Below are 24713 nucleotides of genomic sequence, written 5' to 3'. Positions count from 1 at the left end.
GCAGCTGTGACCAGAGGACCAGATGGAGGGTAGGGCAAGAGCGTGGGCTGGGAGTGAGGGTGACCACCAATGTGGGGGTGGGGGCCAGAGGTGTGGCTGGGGCTGCTGTGGGACAGGGTGAACGTGTGCCCATGTATGGTGGGAGGAATAAAGGCCTGCGGTCTGCGGTGAGGGAAGTTGCCATTCCATTCCTGACACGAGCCAAAATGTTGAACCTGCAAGAGGAAACATTGTGAGATTTGACCACTAGATGGCAGATTTGTTTACGTACTGTTCAAAATGTGTAATGAATAAAACAATGCATTAAGTGAAAACCAATTCTTATCAAAATGTACAGTTTCAATGTTTATTTTTTTTAAAAAAACATTTAGTCTGAATCGCAGTCGTAAAATAAAATGTGAAGATAAAAGATTCTGTAAGTCAAATTAGAAAGTTTCTAAAATAATGAATCCAGATTTGACATTGTAATTGTGCCCACCTGTCCAAAGCCAATAGGCTGCTGCTGTTGGGTCTGGAATGCAGGGGTTATTTTCTGCGGCCGGTTGAGAAGAGGCGTGGAGTGGTGATGTTGTCGCCCTGGAATGCCTCGCCCTTTGGACTGGGAGAATGACTCTAAAACTGTAACCAAGACAAAAAAAAAAATATTAAAAATGTAACTAGCTACAACAACAGCTCACTTTGGCTATACAGATATATTTGTGGAACTTGACCAGGGGCGCCCAAAGTGGGACCTGTGGGTCAAACTTGGCCAGTCAAGAGCTTAGATTTGTTCCACAAAGGACTGGTGAGATTTTTAATAAGTATTCACCGGTACTTGAATGCAGTTGTGCACCAACATGTTGAAAAAAAAACAGTCTGGCCCTTGGTCAAGTAATACACCGTTCAGTTCAGCGAACAGAAAGTGTTTGCACCCCTACACTAGACTTTGTCGACATGGTTTGTAGGCAGGTTATCAGGCTTGTTTGAGGTTTATAGTATTTAAATATACCGTAGTGTCAGGAGTTCCAATTTGATCCCGAGTATTATAAATAGACATGAAGGATGAGATAAATGTGACCTACTCACGAGTCCTGATAAATATTTGCTCGAGTTTAATCTCTGGTTGAACAGCACATTAAAAACTAGGGATGGTTTGATATGATTTTTATTTTCTTTGATATTTGTGACCAACAACCGATAATTGCCGATACTGAGATCCAAATCTGTATTTAAGCTACATCTAGCACACAACACAAGAAAAACACACACTGACAATGGTTTAATGCAGAGCTTCTCAAACCTTTTCTGGAGCGCCCCCCTTGGGAGACAAAAAATGTATCCATGAAACCCCACAGCCTCAAGAAAATAGTATAATAAAAGTAAGATAAAACAACTAAAGATGCAAATAAATAATTGCATATTAGTCTGAAATGACTTTAAAAATTAAAGTTCAAATAGGCTAAATTTATTTTGAATGTTATTCACAGACTGACGTCCTTTGGTTTGTGCTAAAGCTCTACAAATATGAGCCTCTTCGAGTGGCTTCTCTTCTCCTCAGCTGAGCAGACGGGGCAGGTCAGGCACCTGTCGGCAGTGGGACAGCTTCACTGTGGAGACGTTTCAAGGAGAAGACGCACTCAAATTATTTCTCGGTCGCTGTCGATCACTTTTACCACTGCGGGTTCACAACCACGTCACATACAGACTGCTTTCTGAGCAGTGCGGACTTGTGGTGCGGACTCCAACCACTTCACTTATGTTTCACGTAGAAAAGAAGCAAATACACATGCATTCTCTTCTCATATTCTTGATTGCTTTATATCGCCAAAGGAGCGTTCCTCAACATGCGCGCTCCTCAATTTGAGAAGCTCTGGTCTAAATGTGAAACATTTTTTATCATTTGTTTCAAGCTGAATTCTTACATTTCATTATGTAACACATTTATGTGGCAGACTGAATGTTTTAATGCATTTCACACTCACACAGAAAGAACGAAGAGAGAAAGAACAGTATAGGACTAGTGTGAAGTGTTGAAAGCAAACAAATATTCACACCAGAGATCTCTGCAAATATGTCAGCCAGGTCAGCCATAATCACCTGTGAGAACCTCTGTGGCTTAATACAGGATAATCCTGGACCATGTGACCTACAGAGCAGACAGCAGCGGTGACTCGATCTTTGAGCTTACACAGCGCTCTGGTTTACGCAAACTACTTCATAAATGTGACAAATGGAATCAATGGCACACATAATGCTATAAAATAGATGCCTACCTGTGTTAGAAGATGTGTTGTTGTTCTGCATTCTCATTGGTGGAACCGCAACAGTACGAATTTGTGGCCTACTGGGTTCAGTTTCTGGGGCAACACAAGCAACACGTGGCTCACAGTTTTGGTTTGTGTCAGCAATGAAGTTCTCCTCAGGAAAGGGACTATTTGTATGACCAGTATCAGAGGTGGGTGTGCTGTCCACTGTGTCACAACCACTCTCCTGTTCATCTTCAGACATACTGCAATAAAGCAAAAGATTTAGTGTAAACACTAAGAAAAAAGCTAATTAATATTTAGTTCTCCAAGTGAACTTTGTGCTAATCATCGTAAATGTGTTTGTATCAGACATACAGGTTAAAAAGGTAGAGCTACTTGCCTGTGTGAATGTTTGCAGGGCGATACACTGGACTGGGCTGAAGAACTGCTGAGTGTGCTATCTGGACTACTGAGGGAACACACCCTCTCCATATCCACTGTACTCTGACACGCTTCACAATCTGTGTTACCTTCACATCTGTATTGAGAAAGGAGATAAACAGTCAAGTACAAAAGCTGTGAAGAATTCATCCCAGAAATACACAGTGAAATGTGTACTTACTTTCCCACCGAGTGCGTGTTGTCCTCTTCATCACTGCTGATGCTGATGATGCTGACTGTGGGGCTTGCCAAGTCGGACATGACCACGGCCGGTCTCTGCTCTCGAGACCCTGACAGCTCGGCACAGTCTGGCTCCACTTTACAGCAGGTGTCCTCATGGTCATGATGCTCTCCAACACTACGCCCTTCAGCCACACATCTGGACTGCTCCTTCTGCACCTCATGGACATTCTTTGCTGTATCGGCCATCTTTGGGGACTGGCATTCAATATTTTGGATGTTCGTATTTTGGGAGAAGTTGATGCCCCTGTAAAACAAATTAAACCTGAATCACACTGTATTTTACCATGGCAGTTACCACGTAACAACATGTAACTACATGGTAGTGAGGTGAAGATCAGGGGTCATAGTACATAACAAGAAAGAACATTAAAGCGTGCAGTAAAATAAAATGTTACAAATGTTTATATTACTCTGCATTTAACTTTCTTACCTGTTCCCACAGGGCTTTGATCTTTTGTTGGCAGCAGGTTGCGGCCACACCACATGTGCAATGCCGATGTTGATTGGCGGATGGGTGGACATTGTCATTTGGTTGGCTAAGAATGGCTGAGAGTGGGCAATCATGGAGCTGTAGTGGTTGCCATGGGGACGCACTTTTCTGATTCAAGAAAAGAGAAAACAGTGAGCCAAAAGCCATCAGCATCATTACAGACAAAATGGTCTCCGTCAGTGATCCAAAAGGACACAGATGACTCATCAGTCATTAATATTCTGAAGAGCCGGCACAGATTGGAGCACCTAAGCCAGTGCAAGCAGCAAGTCATATCTTACGTTAGATCAAACAAAGCACACAGAAAACAGAAACAACTTAGCAGACCTTTGCTTGTATTATGAAAGTTAAAAACATAAGCAGCCGATTCTGACAATGTGCAAGTGTTTAGATTGTTCCAATTTGTTTCTGATTCATAAACTTTATAAACACAATATGGAAGGGCTCCTGAAACAGCTTACCCCCATTCTCCCAGTCTCTGTGACCCGGCCACAGTGTCAGAGGACAAAGAGCTTGGTGGAGGAGGAACGGATGTCACCTGCTGCCATGTGGGCACCAAGAGCTGCTGAGCACGGTTGGACCAGGCCTAAATAAAGTACACATACATTAAAGATCAGTGGTTCTATTATGAATTATAGTATTAAATCAAACTTACCTGTGTAATGACTCCAGGTCTGATTTGTAGCGGCTGAATTGGAGGTGCCTGAGTGACTAGAGGCACAGAAGCTTCCATTCGAACAGGATAACCTGTTGGTTTAGCTGTTTTCAGGCATATACATTGTTTATTAAAAAATAAATAAAAGGAAAATACTAATGTAACAAGACAGAAGAAATAGATGCTTATAATGTACCTTGAATGGTTGGTGGACAGAGGATGAGAGCCTGCTGAAAAGAATCATTGACACCAAACTGACCATTTGCTGTTTGGAGGGGAATCCCAGGATGTATGACTGAAGGAGCAGATGGAGCTAAGCCCTAAACAGAAATACAAACAAATAGAGATTTGTACAAAAGTAATGTGCTGCTTGCTAAGCAATCAGCAGAGGCCAAAATTGGAAATCTTAGTGATTTCTAAAACAAAGAAAAAAAACTTAAAGAAAACCACAGCCAAAGTGAATTATCCAATTTGACAGTACATATAGTAAAACAATGTTACACCCTTTTAGAGAAAGATGCAGTTGTAGTCATCTGGACACTGTTTTTAGAAAACAGTGATTTACTGCATGTCTTACCCTCTTTCTCATTCCCCATTTCACCCTGTCCTCTCCTGTCTAATACAGGCAACAAAATAAAAAATAAAAATAAACAAAGAATGGTACAGCCTCGGTTTTGGACAACACTGACAACCTTGCCCTTATCAGATTAACAGGAACTATGAACATATTTATTCTAAATGTCTTTGAGGCACTGGCCAGGGCACATAATTCCTTTTCAAACAACAAAACAATGGATAATTTCATTGTTATAAACCAGGGTTCATTACTCTGCCCTACTTGGCAGTGGCTTTTTATGGACATTTCTCCCAAAAAAGGTCACCTGCTTTTTTCTCCTCTGCTCCGTTGCCATGACCCCAGCAACATGATGCAAGGTAGTTGCCATGACAGCAGAGGTAAGATGCAATAAGCCAGGCAAATCAGAATAGGCAATAACAGGACTGAGTGCTCCATCTGCTTGAGGCTTACCTGTGCATGCACACCAGCCAGCTTGGGTCTCAGGAAAGAACCTTTATTTCTGTTTAAATCGTATGCACCGGGACGAGTCCAGCAGATGTCCATGATATGAAAACATGATTTTACACTGCAAGAGAAGAAAACAAGAGTATGCCAACTGTGGCCAAAAAGTGATAATTACAGGAATGATTAGATAATTAAACAAACTGGTCACTAACTGGTTGCTATGGGGAAAGTCAAGCAGGTGTTGCATTGTTACAAAAGGGTGGGTCAGGGTTTCAGCTGGGACAATCCTTTCTTCAGCATCAACCAACAGCATCTTTTTCAGTAAGTTTACAAACTCCCGGCGATCCGCCTTCTCTGCCAGCGAGTCACAACCTTCCAGATTCATCACTAAGTTCACCTGCAACAAATGTCATCATTACTCGCACGTCTCAGCTCTGAGGCGGAGACAGCAAGTAATTAATTATTTAAGATACTAAAAATAGCATAGATTTACACTTCAACTATCTAATCTTGAAGGTCTGGACAGTTACACTTACATGCGCTATGTCATCCAAACAGCTGAAGATGTACTTTCTGGCTTCCTTAGATTTCATTCCAGTCTCCTTCTCATGTTCATCTGTAGACTACAAAGACAAAAGAAAGCTTTTGTGAGGTCCATAAAGAAAAGCTACAGAGTGCGTACAATCATGTTTTACCTTCAATCTCCATGCTGCATAAGGGGAGTCTTTATCCTTGCAAAAGAAGCGTGCCGTCTTTGTCCCCGTGTTCAGTAAGTGCTCCCCTGGGAAACCTTGTGTCTGAGAGATGTAGCGAATCTGAACATACAAAGAATATGAACATATTGAATATTTCACGTCACATTTCGGATCACAATACGCACCAGAATATAAAGTATAGAACCGGTATATATACTTTGTGCATCTTATTAATGCACTTAACAGTCTCAGTATCCTGATACTGAGTGCTTTGTTGCATGGGAGGCAAAGGCTTGGATATTCTCATAGTATTCAAGAAGGGAAGTCTAGTGAGAAGAAACTTGACGTCAATCCCACCAGAGTGCAAAAAAAACTACTATTAGTCGCACACAAGGGTGAGGTAGAATCCTGAGACTTTTGAACACAAAGCAAATGTTGCCACAGCAAAGAGAGTTGATCGTAAAAACACTTATTTTTCTGGAAATTATTATTTAGCTGTGCTGTGTGAGCTAGAGTAAACCTAGACAGCATGGCAACGTCTGTGTAATTGGGTGGATACAAGTTTGCTACTGGGAAATCCCGGCTTTTTCCTGGAAGGAGTGGCTCAGCTGAAATGACACCAAACAGTTAACTGGTGGCATGCCACTGCCTGCAGCAAATATCTGATTCTACTGCTTTATGAAGAAGTCTAGACTTTATGGAAACATCACTTCAGTTTCTTTCACATTTGTATTGACTGTTGTCACCAAATGACATCTACATTCAATTCAAACCTTTGCCAATTTATAGTGCATCAATTCTCTCAAACACAGCAGATAAAATCAAGCACTAATGTTTGAGTTGTGTTTTGAAGCTGCAATATTAGTGAGATGTATAAATACATTATGCTGTGTGTGATGGAACAAGAGCCCATGTAGAAAGATAAGAAGAGTCGAGGGGCCGTGACGCTCTCGCCTGTGGCCCCTGGATGACACTCCACACCAACACTGACCCTCGGCCACTTATAGGTGATACAAATGACACGTTTCGGGTTCAAATTTCAGTTCAAAACTCAAAAAAACACTTTGGTGTTGAAGAAAAACAAATCGGTGTGTAAAGAAAATGTTTCTATAGAACATCCAACTTATTTCCAAAAGTATGAACATGGATACACTTTGCAGTTTTCTTTAGCTAGTCTGTAATTTTAGACCCCACCCATCAGAGTTTCAATGCCAGCTTTTTTAAATTCCCCCTTGCAATCCATGTGAACTTTATTTAGCCCTGCTTTATGCAATCCCCCAAATGGTCGCTCTCTGGGAGGAGAGGCTTCCCCAGACCCCTTTTTGGCAGATTTGAAACATGCTGACTGGCTTCCACAAACACATTTTCATCATATTTAGGGACTGGGGCATCTGGTTAAAGCCACATATCTAAGGGATTGACTTCCTAATAACAATCTTGAGTGATCTTAATGCACACAAAAAATGCCCATGTGGTAGTGTGGCATTACAGCAGACAGGGCACAATCAAAAGGAGATGGTTGGCAGCCTCTGAGCAGATATGGCTCAGGGGGCTGGGAAAGCCGCTCAGGATAAGCCCAGATCAGTCTGGTCCTGGGACGACACAGTCAGGGAACTGCAGGGAGGGGCAGACTGCAGACTGTTGCTAAAGCTCGCGAGATAACAGGGAAGGTCCATATATCGCGCCAATATCGAAATAGACGGTATAGGGTTTTTCCCAGATAACAGCATTGTTATTGGACATTCTGACAATATTTAGCATAGATATTTTACAATATAAAAAAATATTAATAGTCAAAGAAAAAGAAGAACACCGGTCAGTATTACCAGTATAATTTCAATGAAAACTGAATGTGGCCAGTGTGGCCAAATCAACCAACTGAAATGTAATCATGGAAAACAGTATTCAGTAGTTAAAAGAATCAAATCCCAATTTCAATTCTCCTTCCTTTTCATTGGAAATATTTTAGTGATGAGGAACTAGGAAAAAGGGAACGAGACCAGGAAAAATCTCCAAGGAAAAAATGTTCATCTTACGCTGCAATGATGTGATCAAAATGTCAGTTCTATTTCAAATGTATAATAAAGTTAGCCCCATTATTATACAAAGAAAGATCAGAATATTTAAACTGAGTCAGACACAAACATGAGTGTTTACCTGATCATACTCCAAAGCGCCAGGATACAGGGGCCAGCCCAGAAACAGTTCAGCTATGACGCAGCCCAGGGACCACATGTCTATGGCTTCACAAAAGGGTAATCCCAAAATCACCTCTGGAGCCCTAAAATGGAGACAGAAAAATTTAGTTTGGATATCAGCAGCAGATTTCACAAGAAAAAGGCATTTGAATAATTAGTGCAGACTAATAAAAACTTGTTTGAGTGCAATCAGAGAAAGATGAAAAGGACAGTGCTGATCTGAATGTGGTGGTTAAATGACAATGGGACAAAGTGCATGGGTGAATCAACCTGCCCGCCAGGTAAAAGTCATATCTGAGATATCTGTCACTCAGTCTTGATGGTTCATGGAACCATGGAGCCTTAGGTTACAGGTCAGCCAGGCTCTGATAAAGCGCCTCAGTCTGAATCTCTTTGGGTCAGACAACATGATGACTTGGGCGCACACACAAGATACTCATTACCCCGCAAAACGCCAGCCCAGCATTATTATGACTTTTAAATGTTAGACAAAAACACTGAAATTAATGGTAGGATATGTAAAATGTATAGTTACAATTTCAGTAACATAACCCATTTGTGTCCCCAGACAAATGTCGACTTCCTGATAACAATTGCTGATTTACTCTGACGTACAAGTGGCTTGTGTTTGCGTCGTATGTTTTGGTTCTCAAAATGATTGTCCAATCAGAAAACAGGATGAGCTCCTCACTTTGAGCTGCCAGCTCCTCCAAATAAATCCGTTTGGAAATAAAGCTAAAAGGGCTCAGAATACGCTCTACTTAAACCCAGCAACAGCAGCTTATCACTAATTAGTGCATTAGTGCAGTCCCAAAACAGCCAGGCACCCGGCCTGGGACCACCAAATAAAACTGACGCTGGCAATAACTGAGCAAAAAGTCTAAAATCAGGTTTAACATTATTTATTTGAGTTGTCTGTTGTGTTATTCATCCTAATTTACCTAAAATAATAATATGCACATTGACTTCATCTCAAGATTCTCAGGCCAGGGCTGAGGGGGGGCTCGCCTCGGCTGGTCACCGCCATGCCCAAAAGATGCCGCGATGCTTCGGCTGGTCACTGCAATGCTCAAAAGATACCTCCCGCCATGCTTCGGCTGGTCACCGCCATGCCCAAAAGATGCCGCCATGCTTCGGGTGGTCAGCGCCATGCTCAAAATATACCTCCCGCCAGGTATTAAGATCACGGGACGACGGCGCTCGCACGACGGTGCTCGCTCACACGGCGCTCGCTCACACGACACGGCGCTCGCTCACACGGCGCTCTTAGCGCCGTAGTACTTTTTGCTCGTGCCACCTACGGCTCTCGCACGCAGGCTTTTAGATAATGTTGAAAACACAGGGGCCGACTAGGCAAAAAAACTAGAAGCTTCGGCATTCTCCGGAACACGGCTCGGCAGCCAATCAGAGCCAAGCACACAAATTTCGTCGACCAATCAGCGCACAGCATGCAAATTTTCACTTGTAAACAGTTAACTGTAATGGCGGACTATTGCCAAATGCTTCCCCGCCCGATTTAATGATAATATTCCCTTTTCTAAGATTTATTAATAAAATGACCCTGCACTCGAAAATGCCCAAATTTTAGTCCAAGTTATGTCCAAATTTTAAAATACCCCGTCCAAAATACAGGAAGACGGGTCTCTATCTAAAAGTCTGCTCGCACGTTTGTCCCACCGCCATCCTTGAACTTCAGCCCAGCGAGAACACTAGGGGGGGTCCCGACTTCCAGTTTGGGAACCCCTTCTTAGAGCTGGGTTTCGATTCAAATTTCAAGAATCGATTCGATTCTGATTTTGACATTTCAAAATCGTTTTTTTCCGATTTCTCAGATCCCATCCGATTCGCTCCGATTCGATCCGATTTCGATTCGATCAAAGGGTTAATATTATTAAAAATGAAAAATGTATTTGAACCGTTTCCTTCACTTCATGACTGTGTAGAGAAGCAACATATTAAAACTAGTATTATATCAATATTAAACAGCAAATCTTACAAGTATTGGTATTTACTGATGGAAGACTGATGAAAAGGTTAAGGGTCAATCTACCTTCAAGAAAGATAATCCAGGAGTCCTGAATTATCTTTCTTGAAGGTAGATTGAAGTTCACTGAGGGAAATGTAGAAAAGAATTTTTATTTAAAAAAAAAAAAAAAAAATGTAAAAAAAAAAAAACGATCTTTGGACGTACGAATCGATAATCAGTCATTAATATGCAAATTGATTAAACATCGGAAAATCGATTATTTCAACCCAGCTCTACCCCTTCTATTTATTTTCCAGTAGTTAGAGCTCAGTGGAAGGTCCATCAAATAAGGTCTGTCCATTCTGAAAATAAGCAACGAGCATCAAGACCCTGACAATGATAATTTGACTTTGGTTAACCAAAGTCAAATTATCAAACAAAACACACAACCAGAACCAAAGCGATCTTAAATTGTGTAATGCATGAACAGCAGTAACATTACAAGCATCTGCTAAAATAGACTGTAGCAACTGCAAAACAATGTACAGTATTTGCTCTGAAGTCGATTGCTGCAGCAGCAAAACTCAGCCATATGGACATGTCAGCAATGCAACACTAGCCCTATTTATACCCATCAGTCTTCATGGAAAAGTCATCAACACCAAGAGTGATGCAAATACATGAGAATCTACAGTACTACAAAGTGCCATATATATGCACATGGACTAAACCAGGACCTAAACCAGTGTAGTAAAAACGTCATCATAGAGCTCTGTTCCAATAAATAAATATATACATAAATAGGACTTTTAAAACAAAACCGCGCTTGAACAACAAATTAATGTTTTCCATTCCAGTACCACAAACAAACACATATTTATCAACACACAGATGGTAAAGTGGTCAGATTCAATGACAAATAAGCTCAATCCCGGCTCACTCATGTGAATACTATCTCTGTGTTCTTGGGCAAGACACTTGCAGACTCGTAAATGAATGAGTGAGAATGACTGTGGGACAACGGCTACAATCCGGCATCTAAATATCCTGTAGTGTGCTCATTAGCCTGCACTAGCCCAACAAATGTAATTATAATTAGACAATAATAATAATAATAATAATAATAATAGCTGCTATAATATGTCATGGGGAAATTATTGGATTACTTATATTTTGTAATGTAGTATGTAAATTCATTTCTATTACTTTTATGCTCAAATATGCCATAAAGCGTATAAGGGAGATGTCATTAGGGACAGATAAACTGATATATTTGCTGGTTGTTGGTCTGGGCTGACCACCTGACTGAGGGAGATACACACTTCAGTGTGAAGAGGGCACAAGCCTCTCATAGGTTTGTAGTGGGAACAGATGTCTAAATATATTTTTTATAATATCTATCCTGTGTGGATCAGTACACTGAATAGACAGTAACAGAGTCTAGTAAATCAAAGTCATAACATTTGGAAAAAATATATAAAAACCTAATCAGCCATTGGTTGCTCTGGATTCTAAAAAAATCTGTATCGACTTCAGCCATGGGGGAAAAACATAATTGAATCTGTATAGAATGTGTGTGGCACAAAGAAAGTCTCTTTATTCAAGATGGGAGTAAACAGGAATGACTTTCGTCATGTGAGCACAAGCTTTTACATTCTTGTAATTTTGTCTTCTGAGTACTCCGTGTCCAACATTATCTGGATAAAATGTATTTGGAGAATTGTCCCGGTCTACTGTCTACAATTTAGTGTGTAACATGATTTTATGAACAAGTTAATTGACGTTAAAGATAGATGACCTTGAATGAACAAGTGAGTATTTCCGGCTGTCCCTTTCTGATTCTGGCTTCACCATCTATAGAAGTCAAGGCTCAACAGCCAATGTCCCAACAGCTATTTTTGGGCAACCTTCACCGTCAGCCTTGGCACGGCTCACAGGTTCTGCTCACTCCTGTCACCGACAGAGATTACAAACTACTCAAATGTATGCAATTTAGTAGTCTGAATCTCAATGGATCCGCCCGCTTAATTATGAAATCGTAATAATTACTGTAGGTAAAAAATAATACCATCCAACACAAGCTTATAATGACCATATTCGAGGTCAATAAAGCTGAATATGGTTCTACACGGCTTCTACTGATGTAACTCTGGATTCCCACAGCACAACAGTTTCTCTGTATCAAAATAACCTTACTGGACGGACAAAGAACATCAGAGTTAAAAACAGCTGCACTGATCACTTCCTCCTCTGTAGAAAAGCAGTGTGACGGTTCTATTTTCAGACACTTCCTGTTAAACAGTGTTTTACAACAATAATATAATGCTCTACTTCAAGGCTGACTAATAGAAGTATAAATACTATACACTGTACTGCACTGCCTCTCCTCCTGAGTGGTTCTGGCGCCACAGTCTATCTGCAAATTGCAGCGTGTCCTCCTGCCCGTCCGTGGGAGTAGAATCTCTCCTTCACTATGGGTCTCCCTTGAGGGTTCTACTTTTTCCCAAAGGGTTTTGTAGTTTTTCCTTGCCGAGAGAGGGTCTAAGGACAAGGGATGTTGGGAAATTGTTTAATCTGCTTTTCAATGTCGCAAAGGAAACGGCTCGTTTCGATTTTGGGTGCGACAAAAATAAGTTAATTCAAAAAAGAAAGAACACAGCCATTACTTCCTCAGTCAAGTCAAGTGAGAGCTTAAGAAATACATCTATACACTTCACAATGGTATATATTGTATTAACGGGTTGATAAATCAGACCGCTGTGCTAGTCGAGTAGTTGAGCTTCCACAAGAAGACGTCTCGATATGATATATTTTCATACAATTAATGTTTTTCTCTCAGCACAAGGTATGTTTAAGTTTGTGTGGACTTCACACAGTGATTTGTCAATTATAAATCTAATTGACAATTACTTCAATAAATTAATAATTATAATCCAATTATATTTAGTAGACCAACACATGTCATCTATAAACATTAATTTTATTAACCTATGAATCTTCTTGCTAGTCATTTATAAATCATTTATTGTGTAATAATACATTTAAAAACATAAGAAATGCCATAGAATCCAAAGTTATTATTAACTAGTAATTTTAAAATATAGTTTGTGTAGGAATATATTGCACTTCAAGTGGGTTATTGTGACAGACCCATAGCGAACTTAAATGACTAACCCTGTTAAGCAGCAACATGGATATTTTGCTTAGTGAATATGGTGTTGCATTACAAGGTAAGGCATTTTGCTTCTCTAATTCAAGGCATCATCATGGGCCTGATAATAGACCGTGTAGAGGGAGCGATGGTCAGTGACAGGTGAACAAAGCCAGGTGACGGCAGCTTTCACATCTGCCATCTACTGAGAAAAATGAAGTGAAAATAAACTATTTGCATTTCTGAACTGAAAATGTTATTCACACGTGTCGTGTTCTGATCATCTATGCAATATGGTCCTAAAAGTCCCATGTTCATACAGCATAAGAAATAAAAAAATGATTTAGGAAGAGACAAGGTTTGGAGACCATGAGACATTCCTTACTTTTCTAAGTAGAGAATTATAGAAAGATACTCATTTAATTGGCTGAAGGCAATGGAACTTAAAAATGACTTTACAAACGCATGATAGAAAGAAGACATGTCATGTGTGTTTACCTGTAGTAACGGGACTGCAGGTATGTGGAGCACACTGCTTTGGACACATGACTGGCTGAGCCAAAGTCTATGACCTTTACCCTATAAGGCTGCCTGACCGGGTCCACCAGCATGATGTTTTCAGGCTTCAGGTCTGCATGAATCAGACCCATGCTCTTCAGCTTCTTTAAAGCAGTGGCCACCTGCTGCAGTACAGGTCGGATCACCTTCAGTGGCAGCGGGCTGAACTTGTTCTGCTTCAGAAAGTCATATAGATTCTGCTCGAGCATCTCAAACACCAGACAGGTGTGGCTGCGGTGCTGGAAGCATTCGAAGGCTCGCACCAGGTTGTGCTCATCCGCATTCTCACCACTTAGACGAGCAAGAATGCCCACTTCAATCTGGCCCTGCCGTGCATATGAAGGGTGGTTCTTCAGGATCTTCACCGCTACTACATCGCCCGTGCCCCTTTTCCAGCACTTGACCACCTGACCAAAAGTGCCACGGCCCAGAAAATCCAGCACTTCATACGTATTCTTCATGGAACATAGGACTTCATGTTGAACAACCTGATAGTCCCCGTCCCCACCTGCTGCTCCTCCTGCTCCTCCCTGCTTGGAGGGCCCACCTGTGGCCCCCACACCTGCAGTTGTGGCCCCCACATTTGATGATTGCAACATAGCAGGCAACATTGACAGTTCCTCCACAATCTGCATTATGCTCCCCTGGGTTTCCAGCTCTCCACTTTTACGTTTGAGCCCACATCGGTGAGAGCGGTCAGCCAAGTTTAACCCTGCACAGTCCTCCTCCAGCTCTTCCTCCGGACCTCCTCCTGCACCCTCGCCCCGTCCCCGCCCCGCTGCCCCCACCGCTCCACTGCGGCTCCCACTTGCTGCGCCTGTCTGCTGCTGTTGCTTCTTGCCCTGCGTGTGGTTTACTCGTTCTCCTCCTCTTTTGTTGGGCTGGTGTCTAGGCACACCCCGCACCACCACCGTCTGGACCAGGTACTTTTGATCCCCACGCACTTTCACGCCAAATGAAACGTCTCGGTTCACAAACAGCTGGGCTTGTTTCGTTGGGTGTACGATAGGAAGGGTTCTGCTGTTCAGATAAGTCCGTGGTTGTGCCCGCTCATGGTACACACAGCTGCTGGGCTCGACTTTGAGTTTTTTCACACTAAAGGCACTTGTCTGGGTTTGATAAATGTGTGGTGGGTAAACCAAGACTTGTGAGGCCATACCTGCGGAGACATAAAATACTTGATCAGTGGAAATATAAAATAAGAACAGTGACCTTTACAGTCGGCACTAGTGTTTCTTTATTTGGATTACCAAAAAGTATGGCCCAAAATGTGAATTACTTTTAGTTACAGGACAAAATCTAATTTGCTAAACATTATGCAACTTTCCTGAAACACAACCACTGATGTAAACACCCCCAGTCATGACTAAGCTGACATTTTTGCAAAACACAATGACATGAAGAACTAGCTTATGTGGCACATACAGCCCATCAACTGCACCAGTGAAACACGTGAATGGAAACACCTCCACACAAAAAGACATCCTACTGCATGTCTCTAAGCAACTACCAGAAAGAGGATGAAAGTGAGAGGAAACAAGTCATCATTACGCTTCTAAGGAAACACATGGTCATGGCCGATATATTACAAAATTTGCACTAAGTATGTAGGCTCTGAGGCCTGAGGACGTATTTTATTTCATATTAGGATATTTCGTTTTGACAATCCAACTGACTAAAGGAAATGCATAAACTTTGTTTGAAGACTTTGGTGCCGCCCAAGCTTCAGTTCACCAGAAGAGCAGCTCACTTTAGCTTTTATTTTTATTTAAAAGTTTATTTGACCAGGTGAAACCAATTTGACCAATTTTTTTTTAACATACAAACAGAAACAGGCCTGTGGGTGAAAAAAGTATTTTTTTTTTCCTTCAGTAGACTTTTCTTTGGCCGATCAGTACTGTATACTGTAAATACAGTTACTACGTACATAATAATTTGATATCCTAAATCCTATTGGTCGTACAAGTGTTGAAATATCTGCCATCAGATTTTTGTTTTTTTTAAATCCGCATCGGTCGAGCTCTTGTTGGAGTAGAGGCAAAACACTTTTGAACTTGCTCTGCTATGCATGTGATTCAATTTATTTTTATTTTTTTTTAATCCGTTTTGATCCTATGGGCTTTGAAGACAATAAAACATAAACACAGAGGTACGAGTCAGCACTGGCAGAAAGCAGTCTGTGTGTGACGTAAACGTGATCCACAGCACGAGACGCAACTTGAGTGCGTCTTCTCCTTGAAAAGCGGTATTTACAGCAGTGAAGCGCCAATTCTGCGCCGTCCCAAAAGCGTTTTGAAGGGCTGAAGGGGGAAGAGCGGAAGTCAAAGCGGACGCCATTTTGAGTGGAGGTAGAGGTGTGCCAAAATATCGTGATACTAAATTTGGTGATACAGTATCCATAACATAGGCTGCTGTATCGAAATATCACCATGAGTCCTTTTTTGTATAATTTTCCAAATTATTTTGTGACTGCACTACAATTTTATTGCTTGTTTAAAGAAAGGAAACTTGTTTACGCAAAACATTTGACATTCTGACTGTTTTAATCATTAAAAAGGATGTATTTCATTTTGAGTGTGTGAGCCGTGTATCGCATCAAATAGTGAGGGACCCTGCGATTCCAAGCCCTACTTCTGAATAAAAGTGTGTTTGTATCATGTTGCTTTACATACATCACTGTTTATGACACAGTCTGAATTTACCACATTCCATGAACACCTGCAAGATGTATGCTGGTCATCCATAGAGGACTATACTTTTATATCTAGTTAATCACCTTTCTCTTTGCAGTGCATTGATTATATAAACAGCAGATACATAGCATACAGAGAAAAGATGCCTTTTTGGGTGACGACCATGTGGAAACACCCGTTTGTGGTGTGATTGTTTATCATGTTTCAATATCAGAAAATTTAATTCGGGGAAAATATTGAGTGTCACGGTTACATTGGAAATTTTGTTGAACTTTGTATGATTTTATTTCGATTTGCTGGGTTCATCACTTTCAACTACATTGTACAATTAGAATAGGAACCAGATCATTACTAGACGTGACAGCAGTTTTTCTGGAGGAATATATTGGCAGAAATGTATTACAATTTAAATCAGAAGTAAGGATTTAAATACTGAATACCAAGCAATAAATAATTAGTACACGAATTACAGTAACCTTTTTAGGGGTTATTCTAAAGTATGAAGAGCCTGTGTTTTATCTCTTTCTTCTTCTTCTATGGCGTTTTATGGCGGCTGGTATCCAAGTGTTACATTACCTCCAGACTTTATTCTTTAGACTTTGGGACACACTTGCTTTGTGTTTGTTGGCTATGATCATGAAGTGACATCATACTCAAACCATAATGTCGCGTGTGAGCAGCTGCCCCCGTTATATGAAGTATGAGGGACTGACGTCACATAAAAAACACATTCCTGAGGGTGACTGGCAACCAACAGAGCCAGCTCCTCTAAACAAATGTATATATGTTTTGGCGTGGGATTACCTCGATGACATTAATGGACACGGACATTAATGCAATCCATCAGAAAATGCATAAAAGTGCCCTGTAAATGTCTTTGAAGAGTCCAATTAAACAAGAATGAGCATGCAATTAATCACTCCAAACTAGTGCAGAAATATACTCTACAACCGTCTTTTTTGTGACTGATGGTGTTCCGTTACAAAATACAGACTATAGTCACTTTTTTATTGTATTTATGCATTCTCATTGTCTGAAACAAGACCAAAGTTATAGTGACGAAAGTCAGGGCCAAAAACTACTGCAACCACTATTAACGTTTGATGAAAGGAAACACAAATATGAACCTGTAATATCAGAAAACTACGTTTTGTTAAGGCAAAATGTATCGTACATGAAATAAACATGAGCCGTTAGCTCTGCGTTCATATTTACACCGACAAGGCGATAACGATTGAGATAAAAGCCGTAAACCACAGACAAAGAAAATACAGCTGAATACGTACCATGATGAGAGCATTTATGTAAAAACAACTCTCTGATCTTTAGTGCAGTTAGTTTATGTTGACTAGGATCAAGTTTGTGACAGTTAACTAGTTAGCCAAGTTGTGACTTTGTGCTACGTCACAACTTCAATGTACTTTCTAGATATGGGATCATTTTAGACGGAGCATTTGCGCTCAGTGCTTACCTTCACATAGAGTAACTGTAAGTCAAATCCAGGGCTTCTCTGCACATGTTATGGACTCACAAATCCACAGCATGTACAGTTCGCCTGCATTGCTGCCATCTTGTCCCAGACGACAGGAAGGGAGAGCCCGCTCTCGTCAAAGCCACCATCTCCCTCATTTTAAACATTAGCTTACTCCGTCATTTTGGCCTCCAGGCGCACCACACTAAGTCCAGATTGTATTTACAGTGTTCACGCGTATCTCGGTCCGTTTAGGGCAAAGTAGCCCATGTTAAATTGGGTTGGCGATCGCCCGTCTAGACGTGCGCCTCCGCGGCCCAGCCAGTTTCTAACATGTCTCTTTTCCTCCAGCAGACACAGCGAGCGCAATGTTTGAGAACTGACGGCATAGACCAGGCCAGACTAGTCGATGCCCGATGTGCGGAGAGGAAGAGGCGGCGCTCTGACGACTGTCGATATATACAGTACATGGAGTGGACGATCTTCTCAAACCTTTCACACCAAGTAGACTATTAGTTTAATGTATGGCTTTAGATGTACTACTGAACTCAGACTGGACTAATTATGAGTAATATGTATTATATACCTACCTATATATACCTCTCCTTGAACCGACACCTTAACGTGGTGGAGGGGTTTGAGTGCCCGAATGATCCCGGGAGCTATGTTGTCGGGGGCTTCATGCCCCTGGTAGGGTCTCCCAAGGCAAACAGGTCCTAGGTGACGGGTCAGACAAAGATCGGTTCAGAAGCCCTCTATGATGACAACACAAACAAGGCAGTTTACGTTGCCCGGATCGGCGTCACCGGGGCCCCATCCTGGAGCCAGGCCTGGGATGGGTGCTCCATGGCGAGCGCCTGGTGGCCGGGTCTTACCCCAAGGGGCCCGGCCGGGCACAGCCCGAAAGAGCGACGTGGGGCCGCCCTCCCGTGGGCCCACCACCCGCAGGAGGATCCATAAGGGGCCGGTGCAGAGAGATCTGGGCGGCAGTCGACGGCAGGGGCCTCGGCGACCAGATCTCCAGACACAGAGACTAACTCTGGGGACATGGAATGTCACCTCGCTGGGGGGGAAAGAGCCTGAGCTTGTGCGGGAGGTTGAGCGATACCGACTAGATATAGTCGGCCTCACCTCCACGCACAGTTTGGGCTCTGGAACCCATCTCCTCGAGAGGGGCTGGACGCTCCACTTCTCTGGTGTTGCCCGCGGGGAGAGGCGGCGGGCTGGTGTGGGCTTGCTGATAGCCCCTCAGCTCAGCCGCCACGTGTTGGAGTTTACCCCAGTAAACGAGAGGGTCTCTCACTGTTGTGGCGGCCTACGGGCCGAACAGCAGTGCAGAGTACCCGGCCTTCTTGGAGTCCTTGGGAGGGGTACTGGACAGTGCACCGACCGGGGACTCCGTTGTTCTACTGGGGGACTTCAACGCCCACGTGGGCAATGACAGTGACACCTGGATTGGGGTGATCGGGAAGAACGGCTTCCCCGATCTGAACCCAAGCGGTGTTCAGTTATTGGACTTCTGTGCTAGCCACGGATTGTCCATAACGAACACCATGTTCAAGCACAAGGGTGTCCATCAGTGCACATGGCACCAGGACACCCTAGGCCGGAGGTCAATGATCGACTTTGTTGTCGTGTCATCAGACCTCCGGCCGCGTGTCTTGGACACTCGGGTGAAGAGAGGGGCAGAGTTGTCAACCGATCACCACCTGGTGGTGAGTTGGATCCGCTGGCGGAGGAGGAAGCCGGACAGACTTGGCAGACCCAAACACATTGTGACGGTCTGTTGGGAACGTCTAATGGAGCCCTCTGTCAGTAGGGTATTCAACTCGCACCTCCGGGAGAGCTTCTCCCATGTCCCGGGGGAGGCTGGGGACATTGAGTCCGAGTGGACCATGTTCTCCGCCTCCACTGTTGATGCGGCTGCTCGGAGCTGTGGTCGCAAGGTCTCCGGTGCCTGTCGTGGCGGCAACCCCCGAACCCGGTGGTGGACACCGGAAGTAAGGGATGCCGTCAGACTAAAGAAGGAGGCCTATCAGGCCACTCTGGCTTGTAGGTCTCCGGAGGTCATCGACGGGTATCGGCAGGCTAAGCGAGCCGCGGCTCGTGCTGTCGCAGAGGCAAAAACCCGGGCCTGGGAGGAGTTCGGGGAGGCCATGGAGGAGGACTATCGGTCGGCACCAAAGAAATTCTGGCAAACCGTCCGGCGCCTCAGGAGGGGGAAGCAGTGTCTCACCAACACCGTTTACGGTGCGGGTGGAGGCCTGCTGACCTCGACTGGGGATGTCGTCGGACGGTGGAAGGAATATTTTGAGGATCTCCTTAATCCCTCAATCACGTCTTCCGAAGAGGAAGTAGAGACCGGGGACTCGGAGGCTGGCTCATCCATCACCCAAGCTGAAGTCACTGAGGTTGTTCGCAAACTCCTCAGTGGCCGGGCTCCAGGGGTGGATGAGATCCGCCCTGAGTACCTAAAGTATCTGGATGTTGTAGGACTGTCTTGGTTGACACGTCTCTGCAACATCGCGTGGCGTTCGGGGACAGTGCCTCTGGACTGGCAGACCGGGGTGGTGGTCCCTCTGTTCAAGAAGGGGGACCGGAGGGTGTGTTCCAACTACAGAGGGATCACACTCCTCAGCCTCCCGGGTAAGGTCTATTCCAAGGTACTGGAGAGGAGAATCCGACCGATAGTCGAACCTCGGATTCAGGAGGAGCAGAGTGGTTTTCGTCCCGGTCGTGGAACACTGGACCAGCTCTATACCCTCCATCGGGTGCTCGAGGGTTCATGGGAGTTTGCCCAACCAGTCCACATGTGCTTTGTGGATCTGGAGAAGGCTTTCGACCGTGTCCCTCGGGGTGTCCTTTGGGGGGTGCTCCGGGAGTACGGGGTCCGGGGCCCTTTGCTCAGGGCTGTCCGGTCCCTGTATGACCGGAGCAGGAGCTGTGTTCGCATTGCCGGCAGTAAGTCAGACCTGTTCCCAGTGCATGTTGGACTCCGCCAGGGCTGCCCTTTGTCACCGGTTCTGTTCATAATTTTTATGGACAGAATTTCTAGGCGCAGTCAGGGGTCGGGGGGTGTCCGGTTTGGGGACCACAGGATTACATCTCTGCTGTTTGCAGACGATGTTGTCCTGATGGCTCCATCAAACCCGGACCTGCAACATGCACTGGGACGGTTTGCAGCCGAGTGTGAAGCGGCTGGGATGAGAATCAGCACCTCCAAATCCGAGGCCATGGTTCTCGACCGGAAAAAAGGTGGCTTGCCCTCTCCAGGTGGGTGGGGTGTCCTTGCCCCAAGTGGAGGAGTTCAAGTATCTCGGGGTCTTGTTCACGAGTGAGGGAAGGATGGAGCGTGAGATCGACAGGCGGATCGGTGCAGCGGCTGCAGTGATGCAGTCGCTGCATCGGACCGTTGTGGTAAAGAGGGAGCTGAGCCGAAAGGCAAAGCTCTCTATTTACCGGTCGGTCTACGTTCCTACCCTCACCTATGGTCATGAGCTTTGGGTAGTGACCGAAAGAACAAGATCGCGGATACAAGCGGTCGAAATGAGTTTCCTCCGCCGTGTGGCTGGGCGCTCCCTTAGAGATAAGGTGAGGAGCTCGGCCACACGGGGGGAGCTCGGAGTAGAGCCGCTGCTCCTCCACGTCGAGAGGAGCCAGCTGAGGTGGCTCGGGCATCTGTTCCGGATGCCTCCTGGGCGCCTCCCTCGGGAGGTGTTTCAGGCATGTCCCACCGGGAAGAGGCCCCGGGGAAGACCCAGGACACGCTGGAGAGACTATGTCTCTCGGCTGGCCTGGGAACGCCTCGGGATCCCCCCGGAGGAGTTAGAGGAAGTGTCTGGGGAGAAGGAGGTCTGGGAGTCCCTGCTCAGACTGCTGCCCCTGCGACCCGGCCCCGGATAAAGCGGCAGAAGATGGATGGATGGATGGATGGATGTATTATATATGAGGAAAGCCAAGCTGCCAGCGGAGATGATGGTGCAGTTCTACACGGCCATCATTGACATCTGTTCATTTGTGTACATAGTAAGACCAAGTTTATTTTTATTTTATTAGTGAATTCTTAATATATGCATATCTTATTTGATTGTATATATTTTGCTGTTATTATTATTATAGATTGTTGTATGTGCACCTTCACTCCAAAAAAAGCTCCTATGTTTGTGAATTTTGTTCGATGACAATGGCAAAAAACGTTATGGGAATTAATGTCTTTGTCACAAATGTGTTTATTTTTTCTCAAGAGTAGTTCTAGTAGGCCTAGTTGTGTTTCTATTGATTACGTTATACATTCATGATGTTAGTTTGTCATTGTTTGAGGAAAAGTGCAGTTTTATCGATTTCTTTATTGAAGCTTTATAAAGTTGGTGCATCTTTTTTTCATCCTCTGACGTCTTGATTTTCAAAACATTGTCCAGATGACGACGCTTGAATCCTTTTCTACGATGGAACACTCCTACGAATGAGGATTACACAACTTTGCCATGAAATATCCAAAAGTTAAATTCACAAATGTTCAACCTGAGTGGATCAGTGAATAGACCCTAGTACTTGTTATATTACAACAAAAAATATGTATTATAACATGATTTATTTTATCTGTCCCCGATCTGCGTTAAATTGTCATTGGCCTATGCAATGTTGTCACCTTAAACCCAGCAATTAATCGACACTTGTTGGCCAATAACTGTGATCAATATAAAATAGTCATTTTCAGTTAATTTGATGAAGATTCATCATCCATCCATCCATTTTCTACCGCTTGTTCCCTTTCGGGGTCCCGGGTGACTGGAGCCTATCCCAGTGACTTCGGGCCTTAGGCGGGGTACAGCCTGGACAGTGGCCAACTTGTCGCAGGGTCAACACAGAGACAAAGACATTACAGATATTACATTCACTCTCACATTCATTCACTAGGGCCAATTTAGAGTTACCAATTTTGCCTAACACATGCATGTCTTTGGACGGTGGGAGGAGCCGAAGAACCCGGAGAGAACCCACGGTAACACAGGGAGGACATACAGAAGATTCATCAATTATTTTTAATTGAAATGCCTTTTGTAAGACATTAAATTCTGTGCAACACCTATTCATGTTTGATTTAATCACACTAAGAAATCAAGAGTAGTAGTAGGCTGTTTCTGATTGTTTATAAGAGTTTTTCTATTAAGAGTGTTTTTTTTTTTTAAGTTTCCTATACGTTATCTGTTCTTTTCTTCTGTATCTATTTGCGTTGCAACACGAAATTTCCCCATTGTGTGGACAAATAAAGGCTATCTTATCTCATAAAAACGACTCTGTGATCCTTTGCTCTAGTCTGTGTGGGTGTGCATGTTTAGTGACTGGATAGTGCTTGGGATTGAAATACATTATCATCCTCCGCATTAATCTAAAAGGCCCTTTTAAGTATAACCCCGCGCAGAGAAGGTGCTTCTATGACATTTACACCTGGAGCAGAGCTTCTCAACGTGAGGGATGCGGCCGTTTGGAGGGGGATAGAGCCGTGCCAAGGGGGAAGACGTGTTTTGAGCAGCAGAAAAATGTCCAGTGCCAACACGTGGTTCATCTCTAAATACAAGAGAGCAAAGATACATTTATGAGAAGTAAAGTAACCTACGGTGAAAACATGGTAAAAGTTATAAAAACCCAAAGATCAAGCTACAGTGTACAGGGGAACAATGTTTGAAAGATGGATGTGTATTATTGAACAATTCGAAATGTTTTATTTTACAAATGTATGCCACTGTCATTGAACAAAATTCACAGGTTAGGAACTTGCTTTGGTGATTCGATCCAACATAACGATGAACTGTAAGAAAAGCAAGAAAAGCAAAAAAAACTATTTAAATATACTAATAATATATGAATAGACATGTGTACAAACATTTTACAGAAAGTGAGCAGTGCAATGCACGGTTGCTGATTAAGTTATTGATAAAGTGACAGGTGTTCATGAGTCCAATAGCAGAAGTAAAGTTATGCTTATGCAATGAGCTAGTAACAGTGATTATACGGACAAAATGGTAATTATTCTTTATTTGTTCTTGTCTAGCTCTGACGTTGGTTGAATGACATGGAATGAATAAAAACTAATTTAACTAGTTCTGGCCTTCTCAATTCGACTGAATACTACGCTCTCTTCTTGACTTAAACTTTTGAACTTGCTCTGCTATGCATGTGGTTCAATTTATTTTTATTTTTTTTAATCCGTTTTGATCCTATGGGCAGGGCCGGCCCAGCCTATAAGCGAACTAAGCAGCCGCGTAGGGCCCCGAGGCGTTAAGAGGGCCCCCTAATCTGGCAACCCGTCTTATGCGAAGTGCAAGCGCAGCGTGCGCCACTAGTGTAGTAGCGCTGCTGGCGCGGCAGCGCACACAGCGGTAACATATAACGCACAAACCGCATTTATTTGTAATGACAATCTGGCAACCAAGGCACCAAACCTGCGCTGATTGGTCAACTTCATTGTGCGCGAGGAGAACGAGAGCTAAACATAAACACAACACAACGTGGTCCCTGCGTGGTCCTCATGTCCAGAGGAATATATCCCCCCGAAGCCGAAAAACGAAAGAAGAAACTTCTTGACGATGTAAAGAAACTGCAAACTCAACAACACTCTCCAGGTATTGAACTTCTCTTACAAAGAGACAACACGATTCTGTCACGTTAGTTCGCTCAGGCTGGAGGCGAGGAGAGCTCTGCCCCGCGCACAATATGTGTCTGAATGAAAGATAATAAGCTTCACATTTACACCAGCCCGTGTCAGCTGCAGGTGAGGCCGGTGAGGGGCCTCTATGCCCCGGGTCACTAAGAGGCGGAGATCCGGTCAGGACGAGCGCCGTCTCGTCCAGAACCTCTGATGTGAAACTTTGGAGTGAACAGTGTGCGGCCCCTGTGTCCCGGGCC

At 43.6% G+C, this 24713-nt stretch overlaps 1 protein-coding gene across 1 annotated transcript in view; it reads right to left on the bottom strand.

The window, feature by feature from the left end:
• The window catches only part of hipk3b (homeodomain interacting protein kinase 3b), a 19897-nt gene extending 1707 nt beyond the window's left edge, over positions 1 to 18190 (bottom strand). The window contains 16 exon segments of the mRNA XM_072465531.1: positions 1 to 215; positions 479 to 618; positions 2253 to 2488; positions 2626 to 2763; positions 2848 to 3153; positions 3340 to 3507; positions 3861 to 3985; positions 4055 to 4158; positions 4251 to 4374; positions 5082 to 5196; positions 5288 to 5472; positions 5612 to 5698; positions 5771 to 5890; positions 7928 to 8051; positions 13584 to 14802; positions 17808 to 18190. The exon segment at positions 1 to 215 is cut by the window's left edge and continues 1707 nt beyond it. Coding sequence (XP_072321632.1) covers positions 1 to 215; positions 479 to 618; positions 2253 to 2488; positions 2626 to 2763; positions 2848 to 3153; positions 3340 to 3507; positions 3861 to 3985; positions 4055 to 4158; positions 4251 to 4374; positions 5082 to 5196; positions 5288 to 5472; positions 5612 to 5698; positions 5771 to 5890; positions 7928 to 8051; positions 13584 to 14802; positions 17808 to 17880 — 3479 coding nt within the window. The 5' untranslated portion in view covers positions 17881 to 18190.
• Positions 18191 to 24713: the final 6523 nt, after the last annotated feature.

This window comes from Eucyclogobius newberryi, unplaced genomic scaffold (genome assembly GCF_026437365.1).
Source record: "Eucyclogobius newberryi isolate DKJ021-1_F unplaced genomic scaffold, fEucNew1.0.hap1 SCAF_5, whole genome shotgun sequence".
Lineage (NCBI taxonomy): Eukaryota > Metazoa > Chordata > Actinopteri > Gobiiformes > Gobiidae > Eucyclogobius > Eucyclogobius newberryi.
The sequence above is the reverse complement of the archived record's forward strand: the minus strand, read 5'-3'. Positions and strand labels throughout refer to the sequence as shown.